The sequence below is a fragment of the Corythoichthys intestinalis genome, chromosome 9 (genome assembly GCF_030265065.1).
Source record: "Corythoichthys intestinalis isolate RoL2023-P3 chromosome 9, ASM3026506v1, whole genome shotgun sequence".
NCBI lineage: Eukaryota > Metazoa > Chordata > Actinopteri > Syngnathiformes > Syngnathidae > Corythoichthys > Corythoichthys intestinalis.
The window spans coordinates 13,607,773-13,628,910 of record NC_080403.1 but is presented as its reverse complement, the minus strand read 5'-3'; the positions used below and the strand labels follow the sequence as shown (position 1 = coordinate 13,628,910).

General features: G+C 39.4%; 1 protein-coding gene across 5 annotated transcripts in view; it reads left to right on the top strand.

The window, feature by feature from the left end:
* fancd2 (FA complementation group D2) overlaps window positions 1-21,138 on the top strand; it is a 40,085-nt gene that overhangs the window by 13,324 nt on the left and 5,623 nt on the right. For 4 of the 5 annotated variants that reach the window (XM_057845505.1, XM_057845504.1, XM_057845507.1 and 1 more), the window contains 25 exons: window positions 3,447-3,551; window positions 3,959-4,059; window positions 5,774-5,885; window positions 5,979-6,014; window positions 9,833-9,979; window positions 10,053-10,187; window positions 10,269-10,400; window positions 11,071-11,175; window positions 11,244-11,353; window positions 11,419-11,473; window positions 11,561-11,680; window positions 12,477-12,550; window positions 12,633-12,776; window positions 13,673-13,770; window positions 13,874-13,989; window positions 15,773-15,881; window positions 15,950-16,048; window positions 16,158-16,252; window positions 17,799-17,951; window positions 18,060-18,167; window positions 18,392-18,520; window positions 18,595-18,713; window positions 18,785-18,895; window positions 20,562-20,692; window positions 20,783-20,882. In XM_057845505.1, the coding sequence (XP_057701488.1) occupies window positions 3,447-3,551; window positions 3,959-4,059; window positions 5,774-5,885; window positions 5,979-6,014; window positions 9,833-9,979; window positions 10,053-10,187; window positions 10,269-10,400; window positions 11,071-11,175; window positions 11,244-11,353; window positions 11,419-11,473; window positions 11,561-11,680; window positions 12,477-12,550; window positions 12,633-12,776; window positions 13,673-13,770; window positions 13,874-13,989; window positions 15,773-15,881; window positions 15,950-16,048; window positions 16,158-16,252; window positions 17,799-17,951; window positions 18,060-18,167; window positions 18,392-18,520; window positions 18,595-18,713; window positions 18,785-18,895; window positions 20,562-20,692; window positions 20,783-20,882 (2,744 nt within the window). The remainder of the gene's footprint in view (window positions 1-3,446; window positions 3,552-3,958; window positions 4,060-5,773; window positions 5,886-5,978; window positions 6,015-9,832; window positions 9,980-10,052; window positions 10,188-10,268; window positions 10,401-11,070; window positions 11,176-11,243; window positions 11,354-11,418; window positions 11,474-11,560; window positions 11,681-12,476; window positions 12,551-12,632; window positions 12,777-13,672; window positions 13,771-13,873; window positions 13,990-15,772; window positions 15,882-15,949; window positions 16,049-16,157; window positions 16,253-17,798; window positions 17,952-18,059; window positions 18,168-18,391; window positions 18,521-18,594; window positions 18,714-18,784; window positions 18,896-20,561; window positions 20,693-20,782; window positions 20,883-21,138) is intronic. The other variant, XM_057845506.1, reaches the window with a different exon arrangement.

Below are 21,138 nucleotides of genomic sequence, written 5' to 3'. Positions count from 1 at the left end.
AAATGTATTAGTCTACAGCAGGGGTCGGCAACCTATGACACGCGTGTCAGCACTGGCACGCGAAGGGTTAACCAGTGACACGCGAGGGCATGGCAAAAAAAAAAAAAAAAATGCGTGTTATGTTTATTGTCGGTTGTAACTTTATCAGTTGCTGAAGCGCCCCATCTTGTGGCCGTTTTATTTATTGGTTCTAAAACACTAGAAGAAAAATGCATATGGGAAGTTCTTCAAATGTGATTCAATGTGTTACATGGCAGCTCCACACTCACAACTTGAGTGGCATTTGTGTTCTTTAGAGCAACGTCTGTGAGTATTTTGTTGTCAAATTAAGAATTACACTCTTTATATTGTCTTTAGGCTGCATGTTTGAGGGGAAATTTGTTTGATATTTCTAATTAAGAACTACTGAATACAGGCTAATTGTGCTTGCATATATGGATGGCATTTTTGTTATTTGCAGCATTGTTGCTGATTGCGTGTATTTTTTCATTGTTTTAGTTTCACAAAAAAGAAAAGAGACACATAAAGGATTACTGAAAACATCCGGAGTGTGAACCTTTTCATGTTTAGCTGTTTGGATAGCGGAAGCGAGCCCATTTACAATGCGCCTTTTTTTTTACCGGAAATTAAGGCATTTTCAGTTGCGCGCCCTGTTATTTAGGGGCTTTACGGGACCGCCCCTCTCACCCACTCTGCCTGTGGCGTTATATGCGAGCAATAATGGATTTTGAGCACACCTCCAGCTCTTCCCCAATTTCTCGACTCCTGCGCTTGTCGGATTTTTTTCTCTGCGCGTTTAATTCAGCCCACGCTACTAACATGTCACGAAGCCGACCAATCAGAGAGCTGGCGGAAGTACACTGTGTTACCAATTGCACTTTTTGATAATTGCAACTCTGCACCATAGTGTGAAGTGGACAGGCGATTAACGTGGCTTGTTGTGGTCGATTCGCCCGGTGCTTACTTCAGAGAGGTGGTGATGTGTATAAAAACACAGTGACATGTTGGATGGTATTTTGCTGGAGACTTTTATTAACAAAACTAAAACCAGCATGGGACACAGCCACTTTTCATGGCGCTCTTCGCACAACTCTCTCTCAACCCCTTGCTCCCTGCCTCTCTTTTTCTTACGCTTAACTAGTAAGCTGGTCATACTGTAGGGGACAGCGGCCCCTTGGGGGTGCCGGTAACAACTTTTTGGCTGGTTACTTCCGCTTGCTCTGTGCATTATGCCTCGAGAGCGTTGTGTGTGTGTCGCACAACAAGTGTCAAACGCCACTACGAGACAAAACATGAAATTCTTGGAAAACAGGGCCAGGGATCACATTAAGGTAGGCATCTTTTGTATTTGTTATATAAAACCTAAAATTGTGCGTAGAATTCACTGTTAGTGAACAAGACAAAGTAGTCGCCTGTTCTGACTTCGAAGGTTAAAACAGCCCGCTCTGTACTGTGAGAGACCTGCACTGAGAATCACGCTTGTTCCCCTTTTCTTGCTGGGTTGTGTGTGTGTGATATGTTTACATAAGATGATGCTCAAGTTTTGATATTTTCTACAATATACATTTATTTTTTAGTTATTTGATAAAGAAGAATGGTAGTTGTAAGATTTCAACGTATGTTCATGTTGTTTTGTTTGGAGTAAAATTACAGCTCTGTTGGATATAAAAATTCGGATGTGCGTCATTAATCTGGGTGTGGCACACTGATTGACAAGAAAATTTGAAAGTGGCACGCCACACCAAAAAGGTTGCTGACCCCTGGTCTACAGGTTTTCATGACCATATCCCAATGACAATCACACAGGTATGGCATTTATTAGTTCCCGTCAGGGGAGACATTTCACGCAGGGCGGCTATTTTTTCTGCACAACACCTGTTGTTACGCTCACCTTCTTGCTGCGCGACCGTGGCGACGAGCTTCGTAGTCTCTGTCTGATGATGTCTGCGATCGTGTTGGCACCATATTGATGTTTTCGCTGCTATCTAACGGCTGTCAACACAAACGCATCATGGACCGAGATAAAACAAACCGTGCTGCTTTCGAGATTTGCCCTTTTAACAATGGGCACACAGCAACGACTAAAATGTTTATCTTCTTATCACGTTTATCTTCTCTGTTACTGCAACCAGCCGCCACACATGCCTTCACCATTTTGATTAATCAATGTTAACGATTGTCAGGAAGGTTTTTGGGTTCGTTTACTAGGCGGTGATTCCTTAGACAAGCAGAAAAACATGCAGTAATAGGAGGACTGTACGTAGCGGTAATACTGTATGTAAACACGATGAGCTGACGGACAATATGGCGGCTCCAGTCAGGGGGGCGGAGTTGTGACGTCACGTGATTGGGGTCTATTCAGATGGTGAAATTTGGTTCTACTTTGCTATTTCCCAAAGCAGACAGTTCTGGAAGAGTTTCAGCAATGGGCAGTCCCTACCCACAATGTTACACACGACACACTTGAGCATAGTTGCACAGGATAATCTTTTACAGAAAATTGATAATGAAACCTTTTGTAGACTTTTATCATAGGTGTAGAAAAATATGCATATTCAGCCCAGGTATCTTTATTCATGCATCCGTTTCAGGAAAACAATCGGGCTACGTTAGGTCCAAAAGTGTTTGGCGAGTAACATAGTTTTTCTCATTTTCCTTCTTATGGCATGATGGCGTATTTGAAACACAGCCAGCAAGAGACTGGAGTTAAGATATAAATGTAGTATTGACCATTTTGATTTCCCCCAGAAAACCTCCAAAGCCTGGTAGTAGAGAAGACCACTGAGGTTGACAGGAACTTATAAATTCTGACTATTATGTGTTGTTATAACACAGTTAACAATACTTAAATGTAGATTCTTACAAAAGGGACAGTCTTGAAATACATTTTAACAAACAAAAATACAATGCAATTCAGTAAAATGGCAGAGAGCTGGGATAGGTTTGTCCAGTCGACCATTAGATTTGCCATTGCTCCTTCAACCTATCACCAGATGTGGTTAAAATACATACACTTTTTAAACTTATTTGGAGCACTGTTTTAGCCTTGGAGAGGTGCAAGGCAAGCCTGGCGGCCCACTAAGCATATAGTGCATTGAAACACTGGTGACTATCTTGAAAAACAATAAAATATACTTAAAGAAGTTTCTTTATTGTTATTATTATTTTCCTTTTATTTCCCCCCCAACTGTTTCCATAAATATTTGATCAAATATTACTAAGCAGCATTTGTTTTGTCTGTGTATAAATCAATAAAAATGTCGAAGAAATAAAAAAGTCATTTAACATTATTGTCTTTCCTTTTAATTACGTGTATTTCTTCTCACTTAGTCATTAAAACTCGCAGTCCATGATCATTTTTCGATTTCTCATGAACCTGACTGTGGCTTTAATGTGTTATCTGTAATTGCACAAGTATCAAGATGTCCTTGTTAATGTTGTTTTAGGTCCGTGGAGCTGTTATGATCACCTTGGCTGCCGTGCAACTGGAAGACTTGCCTGTGGTGGTCAAATTTATTCTGCATTCCATTTCAGCGTCTGATGCCTATGAGGTGAGAACGAAAGTTACGAATGTAACTAAGGGTCTATGAATCCCGTATGCAGGGACTAAATGGAGCATCAAACACAGCAATCACATATTCAATAAGGTAATAAAACAACAGGTAAGAAAGCTATTTTGCAAATGCACTCCCTGCTCAAAGCATGATCTAATTAGATCAGGTGCAAGAGCGAAATCTTTATTCGAGAGCAATGAACAATTTTGATGCAGCACTGTTGTGCAAGTGTGCAGTACTCCACTTCAAGCTTCTACCTTAGTAATAAATTTATTGTTAAAGTAACATCTCGATGACCATGTCAATAAAAGCATTTCAATTTATAGCTTTTGTAAGAGATCTCATTTGGTTGTGTAGAACTCAACATGATCTTCAACTATTTACTGAGGTTTGTATATTGGCAGGTTGTGAGTGGGCTTCGTAAGAAACTAGAACTGGAGAATTGTGTACTTCCTCCTGTGCTGGAAGCATCCCAGAGCCGCATGAAGACCAAAGGAGCAGCAGTGTATGACTCACTCTTTCGCATACAATAGATCAATGCGTGATGTTGTTAAACCCTTATTAAGATAAGATTTTCTATGTAGAGTGGGGAAAATAAGTATTTAGTCAACCACTAATGGTGCAAGTTCTCCCACTTGAAAATATTAGAGAGGCCTGTAATTGTCAACATGGGTAAACCTTAACCATGAGAGACAGAATGTGGAAAAAAAAAAACAGAAAATCACACTGTTTGATTTTTAAAGAATTTATTTGCAAATTGGTGTGGAAAATAAGTATTTGGTCAATACCAAAAGTTCATCTCAATACTTTGTTACGTACCCTTTGTTGGCAATAACTGGAGGCCAAACGTTTTCTGTAACTCTTCACAAGCTTTTCACACACTGTTGCTGCTATTTTGGCCCATTCCTCCATGCAGATCTCCTCTAGAGCAGTGATGTTTTGGGGCTGTCGTTTGGCAACACGGACTTTCAACTCCCTCTACAGATTTTCGATGGGGTTTAGATTTGGAGGCTGGCCAGGCCACTCCAGGACCTTGAAATGCTTCTTACAAAGCCACTCCTTTGTTGCCCTGGCTGTGTGTTTGGGATCATTGTCATGATGAAAGACCCAGCCATGTCTCATCTTCAATGCCCTTGCTGATGGAAGGAGATTTTCACTCAAACTCTCTCAATACATGGCCCCATTCATTCTTTCCTTTACACAGATCAGTCGTCCTGGTCCCTTTGCAGAAAAACAGCCTCAAAGCATGATATTTCCACCCCCATGCTTCACACTGGGTATGATGTTCTTCAGATGCAATTTAGTATTCTCCTCCAAACACGAGTACCTGTGTTTCTACCAAAAAGTTCTATTTTGGTTTCATCTGACCATAACACATTCTCCCAGTCCTCTTCTGGATCGTCCAAATGCTCTCTAGCGAACCGCAGACATGCCTGGACGTGTACTGGCTTCAGCACGGGGACACGTCTGGCAGTTCAGGATTTGAGTCTTTGGCGGCGCATTATGTTACTGATTGTAGCCTTTGTTACTGTGGTCCCAGTTCTCTGTAGGTCATTCACTAGGTCCCCCCGTGTGGTTCTGGGATATTTGCTCACCGTTCTTTTTATTTTGACGCCACGTGGTGAGATCCTGCATAGAGCCCCAGATCGAGGGAGATTATCAGTGGTCTTGTATGTCTTCCATTTTCTAATAATTGCTCCCGAAGTTCATTTCTTTACACCAAGCGTTTTACCTATTGCAGATTCAGTCTTCCCAGCCTGGTGCAGGTCTACAATTTTGTCTCTGGTGTCCTTTGACAGCTCTTTGGTCTTGGCCACAGTGGAGTTTGGAGTGTGACTGAATGAGTTTGTGGACAGGTGTCTTTTATACCGATAAAGAGTTAAAACAGGTGCCATTAATACAGGTAACGGATGGAGCCTCGTAAGACCTTGTTAGACCTCGTTAGAAGAAGTTTGAGAAGAGGTTAAAAGAAGACCTCTTTGATAGCCAGAAATCTTGCTTGTTTGTAGGTGACCAAATACTTATTTTCCACTCTAATTTGGAATTAAATTCTTTAAAAATCAAACAATGTGATTTTCTGTTTTTTTTTTTTTTTTCACATTGTCTCTCATGGTTGAGGTTTACCCATGTTGACAATTACAGGCCTCTCAAATATTTTCAAGTAGGAGAACTTGCACAATTGGTGGTTGACTAAATACTTATTTGCCCCACTGTATTAGGTCCAACTCGGTTACAGTGAACACTGGCAGCCAGGATGTCATTACCCTGATTGTAGATGCCATCAAGACGGCGGTGCGCTTCCAGAAGACCATTTCTGAGGCCTGGCTCAAGGTGCATAACAATTACAACTCTACCTTTAGGTTGATCACTGCTTTTAGCAATTAAAAAAAACCTTGGCACTGATTTTTTTTTCTTTTTCCACAGGCAATTGAGTCTGTAGAAGAAGTGGAGGACCATAAGGTAAATTTCAAATTTTAAGCCAACTGTGTACATTATGTATACCAAAGCTCCCAAAGTCTTCTACAATAAAACTGTGATTGGGCATGATAACTCTATTTGTTATTTGTTGGCCATGCACATCAAAAATAGATAAAGGACATCTGTACAACCTAATGTTGATTTTTGATTTATATAGTGGAGTTGAATGACATTTCAAAGAAAAACACTATTGATATACGTAATACACATGTTAAATTAATTGTTCTTACAATTTTAAGCAAAGCTGAGATTTTTGTTTTTTAACTTTTATGATCTTTGTATAAACAAAATATTGTGTTCTTGTCTTGTATTATATTCAGCTAATGGCTAAAAGTCACCCAAATATTTCAACTTACAGTCATTTGAAAAAATTAGGACACCCTATGAAAGCCTTTGTGTTTTTTAGCATATTTGGTCAGATGGATATTTAATATCAATTTTAACAATCTTGAGAGATTCAAGTAATGGAACTAAAAAAATAAAACTGAAAAAACTTTAGAACTTTCTGTAAAATGTAATTTTAAATAAATGCAATTTCTGTTGAGGAATAAATTAGGACACCCCTGCATTCAAGTCCCACTTAAAATGGCTAAAATCACACACAGGTTTATCACATCAGATGAACATAAATAGAACACCATTACCCAGTGTTTTGAAGGAGGCATGCCTTATTTGAACCTCACATTTAGTTTGGTGTGCCTCTGACTGTTGAAGTGGGAGAAGACACCATGGTGAGATCAAAGGAGCTGTCCGAGGGCTTCAGAAAGAAGATTGTAGACACTTATGAGTAGGGATGGGAATCGAAATCCGATTCCAATTCGGAACCGGTTCCGAGTGTTTCAAGGCCTCGACATCACAATGAAAAAGCCTTAACGATCCCTTTAACGATCCCTAAAGACGCATATTGCGTCGTGACGTGTCTTGTTGTCCAGACGCATCAAACTAGCATGGCGCCAAGAACCACTCGCTCCAAAGTTTGGCTACACTTCACCAGGAAAAAGGGTGAAAATGAAAAGTTACGATAGTTTGGCGCGAGCAATGCCGCTGTAAACATAGCAATGACAGCACGTAGGTTCGAACGCTCGAAAGTGTGTCTTCACTTCACGAGGAAAAATTACAACAAAGCGACTTGCAGTCATTGCGAGATGGAAATAACTGCATTGGGAGGGAATAGACTGCACTGTCCTCACCGAGACGCTAAGGCTCAGTCCTGGTTATACAGCTAGCTAAACTCCCAAATGACGATGCAGAAGACGTTGGTATAATTTGCTGACTTTATTCAACCATCACTTGAAACTAAAAATAGAAATGAAACAAATCTATTTCGTCCCCAATAACAAACAGGTTTGCATCAACGTAAATCGGCGATGATTAGCTGCTAACACAGTAATAACAAACAGTTAGCATGCGTTCGCTAGCATTAGCACATCGTTTAAACCACTACACAACTGGATTTAAGTGTCCGATCGCGAGTGGAAACACACAACAACAACACAGAAGATGATACATACAGGCGTTGGCTCTGTAGATATTTTACAAACATTAACAAAGAACGTAGGCTCGTGGCAGTGTTTCCCTTTCTCACTAACTAGCTCACTCGCTTGGATGCGGCATTTCTTCCTCTTAGCGTGTAAGCGCGGTCTTCTTCACGTGAGCGCGCTCTTCTTCGCGTGAGGAAGCGCAAGGGCGCCACCACTTGAGCGTGAAAGCACCATAAAAACTAAAAGGCATGCATTTCAATATACTTGTATATAAAAACAGGGGTCCCCAAACTACGGCCCGCGGCTCCATATTTGGTCCAGCCCCCTGAACAATTCCAGAGAGCATTTTGAATTTTTTTTGTTTTTTTCTCCCTCATTAGTGTTATTTATTTCCTGGCCTTTTTCAGTGAATAACTCAGAGAGGGTTATTTGATTATTATCTATTTAATTAATAGTGCTATTATTATTATTATTATATTATATTATTATTTTTATTTTATTTACTTTTGTTCTGTGAAAAATCCACAGAGGGTTATTTGATTGTGGCTTTCTGAAAAACAATATTTTTTTTACATTTACGCACTCCTGCAATCGTCACACTTTTTCTGTTACAAACTGACCCCAGCCTCTCATCAGAGAAGGGAAAAGTTATTTGGCCCTCACAGGAAAAAGTTTGGGGACATTGCCAAAGGCAGAACAACGACCTATATCCCAAAATATACCAATATTTTTTATTTCTATTAGAAAAATGTTTCAGTAAAATGTTACACATTCTTGTGCATTTGCCACTTATTGCCACAGTTAACATTGAGGCTTTGGGCCTCTTTTGACCTCGTTGTGAGTTTGTAAGGTGGTGACTTCTGATTAAACAAACTTGATGCCAATCAAAATGTTTGTTTTTCTTTTTCCCGAAATTAGAATCGATAAGAGAATCGATAAAGAATTGAATCGTTAAGCAATATCGATAATGGAATCGGAATCGTAAAAATCGTATCAATTCCCATCCCTACTTATGAGTCTGGTAAGGGATTTTAAAATATCTTAAAAGAATATAAAATAAGCCGTTCCACTGGAAACCGGAAAATAGTTTACAAGCTGAGGGCATTCAAAACAACTGCCAACGTGCCCATGTCTGGCCGTCCAAGCAAGTTCACCCCGAAAGCAGACCGCAAGATGCTTAAAGAAGTATCCAAAAACCCTAAAATGTCATCATGGGACCTACAGCAGGCTCTTGCTGCTGTTGATGTGAAAGTGCATGCCTCTAAAAACAGAAAGAAACTTAACAAGTTTAACCTTCATGGGAGGTGTGCAAGAAGGAAACATTTGCTCTCCATGAAGAGCATGTAGGCCAGACCGAAGTTTGCCAGAGTGAATGTAGACAAGGACCAGGATTTCTGGAATAATGTTCTATGGACAGATGAATCTAAAATTGAATTATTTGGACACCAGAACAGAGGACATGTTTGGCGTAAACCCAATACAGCATTCCAGGAAAATAACCTCATACCAACTGACTGTGAAGCATGGAGGTGGAAGTTTCATGGTTTGAGGATGCTTTGCTACAGCAGGACCTGGCCAGCTCACCATCATAGAATCCACCTAAAAATCTATCGTGTATCAGAGGGTGCTTGAGGAACATTTGAGATCATCTGTGAAAAAATTAAAGCTGGAGCAAAACCGGACCCTGCAACATGACAAAGACCCAAAACATACCAATAAATCCACCAAGGACTGGCTGAAATGGAAGAAATGGAGAGTCCTGGAATGGCCTAATTAAAGCCCAGATCTTAATCTCACTGAGATGCAGTGGGGTGACTTGAAACGGGCTGTACATGCAAGAAACCCCTCAAACATCTCACAGCTGAAAGTATACTGTGTTGAGGAGTGGGGCAAACTTTCTTTAGACCTATGTCAAAGACTGGTAGATGGCTACAAAAAGCGTCTCACTGAAGTTATTTCAGCCAAAGGGGGTAACACTAGCTATTAGGTGGTAGGGTGTACTAACTTTTTCCTCAGTTAGAATAGGATGTTTGTTAATATATATGGTTTAATTAGTAAAACAATGTTATTTTTTGTTGTTTACCGGCTATTAAATTACTTTCTTTTCCAGAGATAAAGAAAAACAAGGTCAGACATTGATATGTGAACATTTCTTAATAAAGAACTAAATATTAAAAGGGGTGACCTAATTTTTTCACATGAATGTATACATCAATAAAGATTGTGTTTTAGCTTTTACCACAGAAAACTAACAAAGCTATTTATAGTAGCTAATAATTTTCTGTGTCAATATAAGTAAAACCTTCGCTGTTATGTCAGGTAATAGATCTACTAGTGTTGTTCATCCTGCACTCCACCAACGCCAACCAGAGTCGGCGTGGCGCCGAAAAGTTGCTGAAGATGAAAGTGAGGACTGGCCTGATCTCTGAGGTGCTGCTGCAGAAAACTTTCAAAGATAACAAGCAGGTGAGTGTATTTAGTCATTTGTGACTTAACAGCTTTGTCATTATTTGACGGATGTGTTCCTTCCTGGGTTTAGGTTCTGCGGAGCTATTTCTCTTCCATCCTCGCTCTGGCCCAGAGCTTGCTGCGGTCGCCAGACCCTTGCGTGGTCCCGTATGCTGGGCACATGTATCGGCATTCCTTCACTGCTTTTGATACTTACTGCCAGCAGGTTGACTTGTCGTTCTTGTTTAAAGTTTGTGTCATATTATTGAACGTATAATACCTGTGTACTCTGTGCCCTCTGTTAAAGGAGGTGGTGGGCTCTCTGGTGACCCATGTGTGCAGTGGTGTCGGTGGCGAGGTGGACATGGCCCTCGAGCTGCTCTGCGGCCTGGTGACTGAAAAGCCTATTGAAATGGGGCCGTATGCTGTTTTTGTCAAGGTTGTTTTTTTTTTATCATTAAAAAACAAAAATATTTATGTAGTTGTCAAGTTGAAGGTAAAGCAGAGCGATGCTCTCTGTCAAGGATAGTAGGACCATCTCCTCAAACAATGATGGACACTAAGTAGACACTTAATTAGATTCACCGTCTAATGACATTCATATACAAATAAAAAATTTGTGAAAAAAAAGATAATATTACACATATAATTGCCTTCATTTAATTACTTCAGATTAATATAGTTTTATTTTAATTGTCTTGTTGTTGTCTACTGTTTTCAAACGATGACTCTCAGTGTGGTACGCTGGCTTCCTCTCCTGGTGTACAAAATAACCACTGATGTAACTATTCAAAATCACTGTGCTTAATATTTTACAGTGAATTGCATTTTTGCATTTATTCATTAATAATTAAGAAATGCTTGTATTCACACTACTGTGTTTTAGTATTGAATATATAGTATCCCTTGATGAGCCAAGTATTTTCCTAAGTGGTACTTTGTATGAAAGGTTTGACATTTCGACGACTCAGTTTACAGAGCAGATTTACAGTATGCATTGGAATTGCCTTTCTGGTAAATTGAAACAATGCATGAGCTTCTCTCCACTAACTTGAATGACACTGGTCTTCCTACTAATGGTGATTATATACTATGACATTTTATTACAGGGGATTCTGGACTACCTTGACAATTTAACACCCCAGCAGATTCGCAGACTTTTCCATTTGTTGAGCAGACTCGCATTTGGACCGCAACAAGCCTCACACATTCAGGTGTGTTACTTTATTTCAGTCAGTTTTTTGGGACAATTATCTCATATTCATTCATTTTCTGCTTTCAGGACGACATGCACATTGTTATTCGCAAACAGCTTTCAAGCACTGTGCCCAAGTACAAGCGAATTGGCATTATTGGCGGTGTTATGATCATAGGCAGCATGGGAGCACTTAGGTAAAACCATTTCCCCAAAGTTAAATGTTTTTTCCCCCTGTCATCTTAATTTTTTACATAATCAGACCTCAAAGCAGAGACACTCAAAGCAGCTCGTTACCACCAGAGACGTTCAGACAAGTACGCATGAAGATAATCTATTCTTTATTAAATCCAAATCTGTTGATGTTGTTTGATAGACTGTATGTCGTTTTTATTTTGTTGCAGTTGTCTGCCCTGTTGGAATTGGTGCAATCTAGTAGTGAGACCTCAGCCGAAGCTGCAGCTTTGTACTATGATGAGCTTGCTAATCTGATTCAGACCTCAACTCTGGAACCACAAGTGCTGGTAGTTCTCGTTTCTTTCTTGGCGGCATATTGTAGTAATCACAAACACACAGCGGACCATCATGATACGAGCACAATCCGTTCCACGACCAAGTTCTTAATATAAATTTTCTCATGTCATGAACTGATTTTCTCCATATGAAATAACTGAATTTCAGTTCATGCCTGCAACACGTCCAGTGACCCTCCCATGTTAACCCTAAATAATAATTTAAGACATCATTTTTAAGGCTAAATAATCTGAAGAGGAAATTAAAAGTATAAAAACTGTTATTCATATACTGGACTGTCTCAGGAAATTAGAATACACAATATTCTAATTTTTTGAGACAGTCCTGTGTATATATACAGGACTGTCTCAGGAAATTAGAATACACAATATTCTAATTTCCTGACTGTCTCAGGAAATTAGAATACACAATATTCTAATTTCCTGACTGTCTCAGGAAATTAGAATATTGTGTATTCTAATTTCCTGAGACAGTCCTGTATATATACACAGGACTGTCTCAAAAAATTAGAATATTGTGTATTCTAATTTTCTGAGACAGTCCAGTACAAGCACTTACCATGAGGACTGAAGTCTAAGGACGTAATGAAAATGTGAGCATTTAATTAAATGACAGCTCATTTTATGGCACATTTAGTGATCGTATTGTGCGTTGTTAAAACAAGCTGAATAACATAAAGGGGGCTTTTTTTTATTTATTGCAATAGCGAGATTGCCAGTCTCTGAATTCTCCCAATTTCAATATTCATTATGGTCTTTTGTGTGCTTTTATCTTCCTTATGCACAGGACAAGATCAGCAAGAGAGTCTTGGATGTCTTTCAGGGTGACTTTGTGGTAGATCTGGGTCCAGAAATCTCGGGGTCAGTGATACGCAGCTAGCATTTATCTTCATGTGCTCCATTTGTGATTAATCCTTATGCCTTATGCCGGTTCTGTTCTCAGGGCTTTCCCCTTCCCAGCTCGTGTAATGTACGACCTGGATGAGGACGAGAGTCAAGGAGGCATTGCCATCAACTTGATGCCCATGCTTGCCAATGATATGTACAACAGGGCGGAACAGCGTAGTCGAGACAAGAGGGATAACAAGTCAGTTACTTTTAGAGGTGCACGATAATTATTGGTCCGATAATTATCGGTCCAATAATAGGAATTATGACGTCATCCCAATAAATCGGATGACAAAATATGTTATCGGGCCTATTAATAATATTTTTGGCACAGTGTTGAATTGGGATGTGTGCGTTTGTTTCCACTCCTGTTTTGCCAGTATGCAAAGTTTTGTTACTATTCTAGAGGCCGTATTTTTCCTTCACTGAGTTATAAACCTTACTAAGGCAATTAGCAAATGTTAGCATTTTACAGTGTTATGTTTCCAAATTCTTGAGAGGCCTTTTGGTTATTGGTAGGCTTGCTGTCCTATAATTGATAGGTTAAGAAAGTTGTTTCATGGACCAAGACCACAACAGTCTCCTCTCCTGTTGCACCAAATGTTTTATCTGCTGACAAAGCACAATACCTGTTGGGTGTATGTTTGTTAGTTTCAGATCAGTGCTAATTGTTCAGGCGAACACATCGTCAATGATATTCACTGATTGAATGTGATTGACTCAAATTATATTTATTTGAAAAAAATAATATGAGCACTTTATCTGAAGTCAAACTGTTCTTGTCTTTCTTTTGCTCATTATAATAATGTTCATGTCATCATAAAAATTCTGGTTCGATCAAAGGCAAATCTATGCTGAATCAACCAATAGTATTTTTGACCTACAGGTGTTCAAAAAGTCAGGTGAATATACATTTAAAAATTATATATACAGTATATTATTAATTATCGTATCGGCATCGGCCTTGAGGAGCAGGAAATTATCGATATTGGTATCGGTTTCAAAAAATGGATATTGTGCACCCCTAGTTACTTTAAAGTCATCGTTCTAGTTTACAGATGTAACTAACAGTGATTTGAGCTAATCTTTTGTCAGCAGGAGTTCTCTTTATTTGTCTCCATTTTTCCGCCTGCTGCGTTTTTGTGAGGAGAAACAGAACAAAGGAGACTTAGAGGAGATTGATGCCTTACTGGGTGAGAGAAGGATTAAAGTTTCATCTGAAGTCACGTTATTCTTTATTGTGGGATGTGGATGTTAAAAAAACTTTAATGTTTGTCCATGTTTGTGGGATTCCAGGCTGCCCTCTCATCCTAACAGACATTAATGTTGTGGAAAAAATGGACAGCCTGTCCAAAGTGGAGAAGGAGTTTTTATGCACTCTGCTATTTCACACCACCAACTGGTTCAGAGAGGTAACTGCACATGGCAATGCAATATGCTCAATTAAGATTTGAATATGTCTCCTTGTGCCCTGCGATTGGCTGGCAACCAGTTAAGGGTGTCCCCTGCCTACTGCCCGTAGTTGGCTGGGATAGGCTCCAGCACCTCTGCGACCCTCTTGAGGAAAAATCGGCATGGAAAATGAATGAATGAATGAATGCACAAACATATGCAGCTTCTAATTTGAATGTAATGCCATGACATGCATGCGAACAAAACATTTCGCCACATGTCACAGCCTGTTCATGAGGGTGAATGAGGGGTGGACTGATTACAATTTTGTGGCTGATCACCGATTTTTGAAAACCTTGACCTCCTGATCTCGATGTTTGCGAATCCCAATTTTTTTTCCCATAAACAGCAGAATGCACCTTTAATATTCCAGTCAATCTTGTTTTATTGGAAAAAATAAACATTCCCTATGAAACAAGACTTTTTTTTAACTGTAAATGCAGTGGTTCTTTTAAAAAGAAAACGTTTCGTTCAAAACTAAATTCTAATTGTCTTCATCAAAAATTAAAATACAGCAGTATTTTGTTTTACAAAACGAAAAAGGCTTAAGATAATTGATAAATGAGTTTTCGGAGAAGACAACTACAAAATTATATAAGGTCACCAAATCATTAATTTCTCATATTAATACCTTTTAAAGCTGGAAAAGTTGAATGTGAGCTTTCATTAAACAGATATTATGTGACTGAATTCACTCACAAAGAAAAATCAGCATAATGGGGTCTTCTAGTGCCCGTAAAACAATACCACACATTGACTATATGCAACACAAATGCAAATTTCAGTCTTCCCCGCATTAACCTAGAGCGGCAGATGTTACAATCATAAACATTATATTGGGGTCGCAAATGTATTAAAATACCCAACAAGTGCATTAATGTAAATGCTCAAAATAATGATTATGAATGTCTGCAGTCAAATGCGAGTCTGTTAATGTGGCTAGCTGACTCTAGACGCGGTTGACTGACAAGATCGGTTATATTTTTTGTGATCGACCGATCACAAATTTTATGAACTTGTCCCCGATCAGTCGACCAATTGATCGATCAGTGCACCTATAGTAAATGTGTTACCATATGTAGGAATCACTACTGACACATTTTTGGCAATTTCAAGCCTGCCACCGATATAAGTGGTTACCGGCACATCTTTTAGTTCGTTAGCTAACTACAAGTCCACAACCAGGGATTGTATCTTCTCTTAAGATACCCTGCTTGCATGGCTGCTTCGGTGCCTTATTGTCAGCAGTCACATTTTCAGTAAGGCCAAAGTGTGACAAGAACGTTAAAAAAAAAAAATCCCTCGACATTCAACGTTTTGGTGTCTTGGTGCTGGTTTCGCCACTTCATATGCCCTTTTGGCCATGGAGAGAAGACAAAATAGAGTAGGGATTTTTTTTTTTTTGACATATCTTGGCTGAACTATGCATTTTGAGTGCCTCTTTGCAGCAGAATGGAAACGGTCAGCATTCTTGCCACCGAGGGATTTAAGTAAATGTCTTTGAGGCTCAAGCATGCGTGTAGAGATAAGAAAGATGCTAGATGAAATAGCACTCATTTTCCAAGTGGTCTTTGATTGAAAATTGAGGTGAGATTATTCATTTAAATTAAAAAAATTATGTGTACTTTTCAGGTACATTAAATTTAGTGTCATCAAACCCATATATACCCTGGCATGGATGCCGATTGTGTTCAGTTGTACAGGTGTCAGCTAGTCACCGTAGCAGCCTGTGTTTGTTGGTAGGTAGTAAATGCCTTCTGCAAGATCAAGGACAAAGAGATGAAGATGAAAGTAATGACCCGTCTGCAGAACATCACCTACCTTCATACCCTCTTGGAGAAAGCTTTAGCCGGTAGGCATGTCATGTACATTATATTGTTACAGACCTCAGTGAGTTTAAAAATTACACTCTTTGTTCAGGAACTCCTGGCTATGTTCCACCTGTTGCTAACTTTGATGGAGAGAGTACAGACACGATTGTACCCAACACCGTTGCCCCTGTGAATAAGACAAAGAAAGGTAAGCACACAAAATTGGAGGTATTTTATCCTACACCTTCATTACAAAAACCTAATGATCTTAAGAAGAGAAAAAGCTCTGAGTGAGTCTTTCTGAATGTGCTTTCAAGAAAACTCCGGGAAGAAGAGGAAGGCACCTGGGAAGAATTCCTCTCAAGGGAGCTCTCCGATGGACGACAAGATTGAAGAAGATGAAACGCAGCAGGTGAATATTTTTACTTTTACTTTGTGAATATTGCTCCAGCTTTTGTGCCAATAACTAGGTGAAAGTTAAGTCAACCTAACAACATTTTGAACCTGAGAACCGTATGTTGAATTCCAAATATTACATTACTGATATTTGTAACATATTTATGTCACACTGCTGTTGCCATAGTTGTGCACTCCCTGTGGGTGTGGTATTACATAGAGGTGTGCGAAATTTCCGATTCTTAGATTATTCGCGATTCGGCCTTGGAAGATTCGAGAACGATTCACAAACATCCAAATTCCGATTATTGAAATTTGTCAAGTAAAGCGGAAGTAAAACACACTCAGCGCGCCGCGCGGTCTTTGGGACGCAATGAGGAACGGAGCGAGAGTAGCTAAACATCATGCATGTCATTACCGGCCCGTCGGGTAATGCCAATGCTCAACTCACGGCTCTAGCTCAACACATGCCGCGAGATTAAAAAAAACAACAACATACCTGACTGCTGTCGACATCTGCTACAAAGTACGTCCACATAATATTACGGTAGATATCATATTCTAATAGGACTAGATGCAAAATAGACTCGGTGGCGATAGCAGAACATGTCCAGAAAGCTAGATGCGGGCGTTAGTAAACGGCCGCCATCTTAAAGCAGTACACTTCCCTGCAAGGCTGTTGTAGCGAACCTTCCATGCGAACCTAATTAACTTTTTATCTAAAATACTCCTAAATCGGTAAAATATTGACTTTAATCTATCTTTAAAATAGTTTTAAAACTTTCACATGTCAAAAGTAGACAAAAGGGAAATTATGGAATAACTGCAGCAATTTTAACAACTTTAACGGTTGATTCACAACATTAAATTAATTGAATGTAGTTTAAAGCTGCTGATACAGAATGGGGATTTGAGTATATTATTTATTGTTTTTAACTGTTAACTTGATACTGAAATAGTCGTTTATTTAAGCCTGCGAGGCTTTTTTTTTTTTTTTTTTTTTTTTTAACAGTTTTTGTAACTAATGCACAAAACATTAAAAACGGCTAATAGCAGGGGGGGGCATCAATAATCTATTTATAATCGAATCGTAGCCTCTGAATCGTAATCATAATCGAATCGTTAGGTGCCCAAAGATTTACCTCTAGTATTACAGTATAAAAGTAATCTCTGTAATGTGTCGTAGGCACATATGATGAGAAGCACACTGAATAAAAAAGTGTTGTTCCACTCAAGTCTCTGCCTTACATGTACTTAGATAAAGGAAGTACATAACAATAACAATCGTATTGTGGTGAATGTGGCTTGTGGAAAAAAAAGTTTGATGCCCCTAGCTATAAATGGTTACAGAGCTACAAACCAATAGTTACAAGAAACAGAAAAGGAAATGCACATTTTGAAGACTTAGCTGGTAAATGTGATTCAGGCTTACCAAAACATAGCTTTAATGGTTAACACACCACCAATAAAAGCTTAAAATTATCTTTGTGTCGTTGTCACTTTCTTGCACATTTTTAGACTACACTATGTGGTTAACAATGACTCTGCACCTGTTCTAAAAGGAGCCAGAGAAGGAGAAAGAGAAGGAGGCCCGTCAAGGAGTCAGTCTGTCATCCTACAGGGCATTTTTCAGGGAGCTCGACATGGAGACGCTTAGTGTACTACAGTGTGGCTTACGAGCCCGTTCAACGTCAGACTCTGAGCCAGGAAACATGGTGAGACAATAAGTCCTTTCCAGCACGACCACACCACCCCCTCTATCAAATATTCAAGCCTAAATATATTATGCATTGTGCCTATTAAATCTCCTTCCGGAGCGACAGGATGTTCTGTTGGGTCCAGCAGAACTGGTTTTCCTGCTGGATGATATGCTTCGCAAATTGGAGTTTCGACTGACGGCCGGTCCTGCCAAGAAAGTACCTTTTCTCAAGGTATATTACTGTCAAAAAAACTGCACTAACGCACTCCAAATCTACATCACTCAACGTCTGCGGGAAGTGTGATACACATTGGATTGGTTGTCAGAGACACCTATGAACAATGTAGAGAATTCATGAATGTTTGTGGAATGTTGGACTAAAACGAAGCACTCAAACATAACTCATGCAAGCAATGTGCTAGCAATAAATTACCAATGTATGTCATTTGTCGACAGGCAAGGACTGACAAGACAGTTGGCTTTTCCCACCTTCAGCAGAGAAGCCCTAAGGATGTAGCTACCTTCTGCGTCCAGATGCTTCCTTCCCTCTGCTCTCACTTGGAGAACTGCCACCACTATTTTCAGGTAGAAAAAAAGAGGCCGGGATTTAAAAAAAAGAACGTTCTTATTTCATGTCATCTGTTCTTTCGTATCTTTAGACATTGCTCTCAGACAACGATGGTATTGTGGATGGGCCCACTACAGATGCTCAAGAGCACCACTTAATATCTTCTTGCTGCCATCTTCTTCTGCAGGTTTTCAACACCATTTTCAGCTGGTGAGGAGGATTGTCATTTTTCTTACCTGAAAGCAGTTTAGATCAGTCTGTAACTGTCTTTTGGATAACAGGACTGGATTCAGCCAGCCGGGCCATCGAAGCTTGCTGAAGAAAGCTTTAAGAGTTTTTGCTGGACGTCTGAAAGATGGAGGAGATGAATTGAACTTGGACTTGCTTGTGAAGTGAGTGAGAATACCTTTTTCAAAATTAAATGTTTTTGCGTGTACTGCTACTAATACAATAAGTATTTGAACAAATCAGTGTCAATATTCGGTACATTAGCCTTTGTTTCGGGTTAGGGCTAGTGTTTACAGAGGTCAAACGTTTCTTGTGGGTTAGGGTTTTTCTTTTTACAAGGTTTGCAAACACTGCAGCAGGGATTTTGCACCACTGCTCCACACAGATCTTCTCTATATCAATCAGCTTTCTGGACTGTCAAAGAGAAACAGGGAGTTTGAGCTTCCTCCAAAGAATTTCTATTGGGTGTAGGTCTGGAGACTGGCTAGGGCCCTCAAGAACCTTGATATGCTTTTTACGAAGCCACTCCTTGGTTATTCTGGCTGTCTGCTTCGGGCCATTGTCATGTTGGAAGACCCAGTCACTACCCATTTTCAATGCTCAAACTGAGGGAAGTAGGTTATTCCCCAAAATCTCTCAGTATATGGCCCTGTTCATCCTCTCCTTAATACAGTGCAGTCGTCCAGTCCTATGTGCAGAAAAACACCCCCAAAGCATGATGCTACCACCCCTATGCTTCACAGTAGGGATGGTGTTCTTGGGATGGTACTCATCATTCTTCTTCCTTCAAACAGTCTGAGTGGAATTAAAGCTTCCATGTTCTTTATAGACATTGTACTTTTCATTGATGTCGACCTCGAAGAAAATTATATCAAATTGTCTGAAAAAAATCTCTCTCATTATTGTGGCATTTAACAAAATTAAATCATTTCGGTAATCCTGACCGACCTAAAAAAGGAGTCTCTGTACACTCATACACGTCACGAAGACTAAAGCAGTGAGAGTGCGCAAATCACTACCTTTTGCAGTTGGTATACTACGTATACTTGCGTATCACAAAGACTACAGCACAGCCTCAACAACAACACTGTGGCATATTGGCATCTCCTTCTCGTTTTCTTCTTCTTCATTGTTGTTGTTTTTTTTTTTTTTTTTTGAATAAAATCCTTTTGTGACATCTGTATGAAACGACCGTACACTACACAACTGTGAGCACACTACAACAACAGAGCAGCAGACTGGGAGCCCAAGGAATGGCACACAGAACGAAATTATTGCAGCGTAGAACAACTTACAGCAAAAGGAGTAGGACAAATTACATAACATTTTCCTTTTCTTTCCAAGCAAAGTTAGTATATACGTATATGGCTATTTAAGTGCTGACTGGCGTGTAAACAACCTTGCCATCGCAATAGTCTAGGAATGTGTGGTTATAACTGACGTCAAGAGCTACAGTATGGTGGACAATCTGATATACTCACATTGATTGATTAAAACAATTCTAGCATTTAATAATATCTGCTTTTTTGTCTACTTCCTGGAAATAGTGGCTTTTGTTCATGTTTTTCTCCAGTATTACGGTACACATTATAAAAATGAAAATCTTTGTTTTATTTATTCTCCCCAAATATAAAACAAGATTCTTTATGCTGGATACATTTGATCAAAACTTTTGAAGCCCAAAAGTGTTACTCTTCTATTAACACACCTTTTACTCACAGTGCAAGTAGGGTTTCTAACAACAAATATATGAAGTGTTGTATTCAGTGATGTGTTCTACAATATTAGAGAATGCCATAAACACTGAAACAATAAATATTTTGTTCTCAGACACAGCTTTGAATACCTGCTGAACTTCCACAGCACCATTCCGAATCTCAGCTCAGCTCTGTGTCTCTCACAGTTGTTGTTGACTGTGTCAGAGAAAGGAAGCAAAACTACTGCCTACAGGGAGCAGATCGGTCCGTCCTACACCTTTTAAGTTATTACTCTAAATCTCCACGTCCCAAGCAGACTTTGATGATAATTGTTTGGTTGTTTTTTCAAACTAGCTTCTCTTGCACGGGGCTTCCTGAGCCAGTCGTGGGTGACAGTAAGTGGTGAGAAGCAACGAGGGACCAAATTCAATGAAGCACTTCATGCACTTCTTAGGTATGTCGACTAAAGATTACTAGTGTCACAATCGGATTTTTTTTTTCTTTTTTTTTTTTTTCTTTCTTTTTCATCGATACCTTTTAGAACTGAGCATTAAATGTTTTGAACAGCTAGCATGATTTGAATGTAACCTGATTTGACCAAGGGTCTCTTTCAATGAGGTGTATCGTGTAAGAGTCATGCAAAATTGGATGCAATTTTTAAAGTCTGTAGTTGTCATACTCAGAAAGCTGTCTAGCAAGAATAAGTTGGC